The 6067-nt window shown below is 48.9% G+C and overlaps 1 protein-coding gene across 1 annotated transcript in view; it reads right to left on the reverse strand.

The window, feature by feature from the left end:
• Positions 1-516: 516 nt before the first annotated feature.
• LOC115899717 overlaps positions 517-6067 on the reverse strand; it is a 96865-nt gene continuing 91314 nt past the window's right edge. The window contains 3 exon segments of the mRNA XM_030938143.1: positions 517-911; positions 3217-3387; positions 4783-4893. Of these exon segments, the coding sequence (XP_030794003.1) occupies positions 517-911; positions 3217-3387; positions 4783-4893 (677 nt within the window).

Genomic DNA, 6067 nt, shown 5'->3' on the forward strand with positions numbered 1-6067 from the left:
TGCTGACCCATCCCTGTGGGGGCTCCTGAGTGTGGCTGTGAGGCCAGGGTGGCGGGAATGTGTTCTAGAAACCAGAGCTGAGAGTAGGGGATAGGTAGACCAGAAGAGGATGAGTAGAGAGACACAGGAGCAATGAGATACTTAATCTGAATCTTATGAAGGGAAGAGAGACTTTAGATTATCTCTGCAAACTTCTCATTGGATAAATGAAACAAGATGGGCCCATAGCATGGGAACACTGTGGGTGAGACACACGACCTGTTACCTTACGGAACAGGACGAAACATACCATGTGAGGGCGTTCGGGGAGGGTGGAGGGGTGGCCCAGTGGAGAGTGTACACTGCCACATACATGGTGGCCTAGCTCCAGACCCAAAGGCGGGCTGTCAGTGAAGTCAGGGAGTCTCACAGTTTTGAGAATGAGGCTGTGGCCAGCTGTGGAGGGCTTTTCTTTGTGTTGGTTTGAGCCAAATAGGAAGCGAGATAAATTGGTGAACTGAGCGCCACAAAATAAAACTATGCTGTGCATAGCCCTGAGAAGAAAGAAGAAAGCACCCCAGTTAGTGCTGAGCTAGGCAGCAAGAGGACAGTGCGGGGTCGGCAGTCAGTGTCCTGTGGACGACGCTCCATGTCCCTGGCCGGCCAGGGCATCCCTGTGCTAACAAAGGCATCCTGGGCCTTTGTGCCCCGCATGGGGGTAGGGACTAGGGGATCTACCAGAAGGAAGAGGGGGTTCTTCTCCTTCAGGAACTGACCCAACAAGACCATCAGCCCCTCAGGCAGCAGGGCAGGGTGCCCTTCCAGAGACTGGCTGAGACAAGGCTTGGAGAAGTCTCGGGGCAGAGGGCCCAGGGAACGCCAGGGGCTGGGTGGGCCAGGCAGGCAGCCCAGGGTGTGAGACAGGCTCAAGCCTGGGAAGGTGCACATGCGGGAGGAGTGGGGGATCAGCCCAGAAAGGGAGGAAACCCAGGGACCACAGTGCCCATCTGCTGAGGGCAGAGCAGCCCACATGGCCCATGGAAAGAACCCAAGGGATACACCAGGCAGGGTGGCCAACCCAGTGCCCACCATGTGTCCTTACCACTCGCAATGATGTTCTCTGAGATCACCACACTGTCTTCAATTTCTCCTTCCCCTTCCCCCTTCCCCCTTCCCCCTTCCCCTTCCCCCTTCCCCCTTCCCCCTTCCCCCTTCCCCCTTCCCCCTTCCCCCTTCCCCCTTCTCCCTTCTCCCTTCTCCCTTCTCCCTTCTCCTCTCCTCTCCTCTCCTCTCCTCTCCTCTCCTCTCCTCTCCTCTCCTCTCCTCTCCTCTCCTCTCCCCACTCTGTTGCCCAGGCTGGAGTGCAATGGTGCAATTATGGTTTACTGTAGCCTCGAACTCCTGGCCTCAAGCAGTCTTCCCACCTTAGCTCCCAAAGCTCTGGGATTACAAGCACACACTGCCACATCCAGCCCCTGCCCTCGATTTTGATGCCACAGACCTTACTGGAATATAGTCAGGTGTATTAAGTGGATAGAGTACATCTGGATGCAGGGTACACCATGTTTCTCCTTATTTTGGGCGGGCAGAGGAGCCTCTGGGAGCGAGGAACACCTGAATGGGACCTGAGGCTTGAATAGGTACCATCAGGTGGATGGGAGGAGGGTGGGAAAGAGGGAGCCATGGTGGCAAAACTCCATCCAGCGCATGATTGGCACAATGTGTCGGTGAGATGTGGATGTTGCTGAATCTGCTCATACAAGGCATGTTTTGGGGGCAAGGGAAGCTAGGGTTGTGGATGCCAACCAGGTAGGGAGGGGTCAGTGCCACATGAAGGAGCAGAAAAGTGTCAAGCAGGAAATGACATGCTCACATTTGCATCTAGGAAAAATGGTCCAGCAGTTGTGAAATGAAGAGTGGAGGTGAGGTTTGAGTGGGGCGCAAAGGGGAGGGGGTCACACCTGGGCCAGAAAGGTCAGTTCAGAAGTAATTTGCTGCTGTCCAGGTGAGAAATGGCAAGGGCCCGCAGGAAGACAGTGGCAATGGGGAGGGGGAGGAGGGCAGCATCGAGGCCGATACTTGACTTCATAAGTTACACTAGATCAGGGAAAAATGAAGAGGAATTATTCATCCCCTGGAGGAGAAGCTGACAGGTGACAAAGAAAGGTCATGGTGTTAAATGAAAGATAAAGCAGTGTTCCCACTGAAGATGGGATGGGAGGAAATGGATTTAAACTATAGGAGAAGGATCTACACTGGACATTTGAATTAATGCCTCAATGGAGGTGGTTGTGAGATGTGGGAAATGCGGTCATTCAGGGCATTTGTGGATTCATTCTCTTTTTTGAAAAGTGTTTTTAAAAATCAGCATTTCCCTGATAGAGAAGTGAGCAAAGAATGGGAATAGACGGTTCACATAACAAAAGAAATAAGTGGCCAGAAAAATATGTAAAAGTGTCTCTCCTCACTAATAACAAAAATGTGAAATTAATACAAGGTATCATTATCCATTTAACAGATTAGCAGAATTTAAAAATGATAATATCATATCCAGTGTTGATGGGAAATAGACATTTTTAGACTTAGCTGGCGGATATGTGAAATGAGATAATTTGGAAACATAGAAGATGTGTCTTAAAAAAATATACCCTTTGAACCAGTAAGCAATTCCTTTTCTAGGAATTTATCCTAAGGAAATAGTTAGAGATGTGCAAAATAGTTCTAATTAAGAATATTCCTTTCAGCATTATTCATTACAACAAAACATTGCATGAAGGCATTAATTAAATACAATATGGCTCCTCCATAAAAGGGAAATCAAGAAAACTATTAAAATTACATTGAATAATACATAAGAATATGGGAAATGCTAATAATATATATTAAGTAAGTAAAGACTTAAAAGTAAATAGACTATAATTGCAATTAAAACAAAAGGTGTATGTAGTCCTGAAAACTAGAACAGAGTATTATATTATCAAAATCTTCATAGTGGTTATCACTGCATTTTGGGAAACATATGACTTTTGATTTTTTAAACTTTTTTGTACTTTCCAAATTTCCTCCAGTAAACATGTTATTTTACAAATTAGACGGCATGCTTTCTAAATCAGTCATTCCAACCACAAATGTTCAAGCAGTGACTATCCATGTAGCAAAGCTGGGTGCGACGCTGTTCACTAAGATGCGAAATGCCTGCATCCTGAGTCCATTTGGTGGGAGAAGATAAACGCTCACGGGAAATCCGGCAAGTGCCGCCTGCTTTGTCAGTAAGGGCTGGACATCTGCGGCAGCCAGGTGTGGAGTGTGCAAGATCCCTGTGCAGGGAACATCCTTGTTCCTTCCTCTTCGCCGCATTACCCCACTCGCTCCTCCAAGCCTCCAGAGTCACGCAGCTCGTAGTTCTGGCTGCACCCCAGGAGGGGTGAGTGGACAGCGCAGCACAGCAGACAGTGCACAGGCTTGGAGTCGGCCACTCAGAAGCAGTGTCACCTTGGTGAGTCTTGGTTTTCTCATTTGTAAAATCAGGGTGGTGACCAAATCCTTAACATCTGAAAATAGTGTGCAACTTTAGGCTCTTTTTCTTTCTTTCTGGTTTGTGTCTTATCACACCTGAAGAGTTTACCTCTAACTTTAAAACAGATTATGCACAGGCTTGTTGCTGTGCCGTGAGCTGCTCCCGAATTTCTGAACATCCCTCCTGGGTTCTCCAACAACTCCCCACTCTGCTCCCTTTATTTTTCTTTTTATTTTTCTTGTTTTCTCATAACTTCTCCTTTCTCTTCCCATATTCCGAAAATCCTCCTATCCTAACCATGCTACATGAATGGTAACTGCTTGAACATTTGTGGTTGGAATGACTGATTTAAAAAGCTGGTTTGGGCCAGGTGTGGTGGCTCATGCCTGTAATCCCAACACTTTGGGAGGCCAAGGCGGGTGGATCACCTGAGGTTGGGAATTCAAGACCAGCCTGGCCAACATGGTGAAACCCCATCTCTACTAAAAATACAAAAATTAGCCAGGTATGGTGGTGGGCACCTGTAATCCCAACTACTTGGGAGGCTGAGACAGGAGAATCTCTTGAATCAGGAAGCAGAGGTTGCAGTGAGCTGAGATTGTACCACTGCACTCCAGCCTGAGTGACAGAGCGAGACTTCGTCTGAAAAAAAAAACAAAAAAAAGCATATTTTCTGATTTTTAAAATAAAGATTTGGTATAGGAAATTTGGAAAATACAAAAAAGTTTAAAGAAATCAAAAGTCATGTGTTTCCCAAAGCATGGTAAGAACTGGCAGGAAAGCAACCCTCCCAATCTTCCTTTCTCTCTTCCTGAACCCCGCAGAGCAATTGCATTCTCAACAGGAACAAAACCCAGAGAGACAGCAGAGGGGAAACAACAGGTATGAGACCCCTCAACCCACTTCCCCTGCCTCTCAGCTCCCCCTTCCTTCGGTCTGTCACAGATGTGTTATCGCAGGTGTAATGAACAGGAGAGACTTCTGAGATGGAGACTGGAATGCTGGGCCACCTCTTGCCATTGTCCCCTCCCATCCCCCGGTGGAGCCAATCTGCCCCTGAGCAGCCACAGACAGTTCACACCAGGTCTCAGCTCCAGATCTCCACTTGCCCCCAGCACACCCCTCCTGCCTTCCATGAGGCCCGCATCCTTCAATGCTCAGGGCTTGGGACTCTCTGCCTCCATGAGTCCTGTGAGTCCATGTTCACCCTCACCACCATCCACTTTTCTCAGCACCTACACTCGACCTCAACTGAATACGCCCATGGACCCAAAGTCATCTCTTACTCTTAACTCCATCAGCATTGGCCAGGGCCGAACAGAGTACTACTCCACACCCCGCCTTCTCCAGAAACATCAGGTAGACCAGCAGGACGCCCTTCTCGATGACAGGTAGGGCTGTATTTGCAGGCAGAAAATCGAGCTCATTCCATGCCTGGCTATTATGCCTGCTGCCCTTACAAACTAAGGAGAGTGGCTTTGCCTTTCCAGGTATCGATTTCCCTCTCTGCAAACTGGGGATTGCCAGCACCTTCCCCACCCACCTCTGAGGCTTGTGAATACAAAATACCGCACAATGAGTTATTATTTAAAATAAACAGAGCAGCAAACAGCCATGGAGCCTACACCACTCCTCTTTGTCCTGCCCTACCTTCAGGCAGGTCTGTCCACTTTTCCCAATTAGCCTGTGAACGGTCCAAGGGCGTGCCCATCAGAGCCGTCACCTGCCCTGCTTAGGGAAGGCTCCCCAGAGCCCCCAGGTGGCCCTGGCACACATCACAGAGCCAGCCAGCTGTGACTTTCACCCTGTGGAGACTGCCTCAGGCTGCCCAGAGTTTATGCAACAAAGGAAACCATAGTGGGGAGCAAACACATTCTGGAAAAGCATTAACAAATGCGACACTCCATCAGGAGGAGACCCAGAAGGCCACTTCGGGGAGCCCACAGCACCCAAAGTCCCTGCTGTAAGTGGGATAGATGCCACGCATGCATTTGGTCTTAATTAATAAGTGGATTAAGCCAAAGGCATGGCTTCTGGGAAGGAAGGATGAAAGGAAGGAAGGGTGGCTTCACACCTTCTTGTAGAAATCTACCACCCTCTTCTAGAACACACGGAACCCCCAGAGTAGCCCACTCTGGAAAGAGCATGGTGTGAGGCAGCAAAGTTTTATTTTTTTCATACCTAACAAAACCACTCACTGGCTTTGTGACCCTGACCAAGACAGTCTCTTGATCGGAGCCTCAACTTCTCTGCTTGTGAAATGAGCAGTTATATGTGATGCATCCCTTGAAATGCTAAGACAGGCCTGACCACTGCAGGTGACAGGTCCCGGGGGTGGTAATGCGGCGAAGAGGAAGGAACAAGGATGTTCCCTGCACAGGGATCTTGCACACTCCACACCTGGCTGCCGCAGATGTCCAGCCCTTACTGACAAAGCAGGCGGCACTTGCCGGATTTCCCGTGAGCGTTTATCTTCTCCCACCAAATGGACTCAGGATGCAGGCATTTCGCATCTTAGTGAACAGCGTCGCACCCAGCTTTGCTACATGGATAGTCACTGCTTGAACATTT

This window comes from Rhinopithecus roxellana, chromosome 9 (assembly GCF_007565055.1).
Source record: "Rhinopithecus roxellana isolate Shanxi Qingling chromosome 9, ASM756505v1, whole genome shotgun sequence".
NCBI classification, from domain to species: Eukaryota; Metazoa; Chordata; class Mammalia; order Primates; family Cercopithecidae; genus Rhinopithecus; species Rhinopithecus roxellana.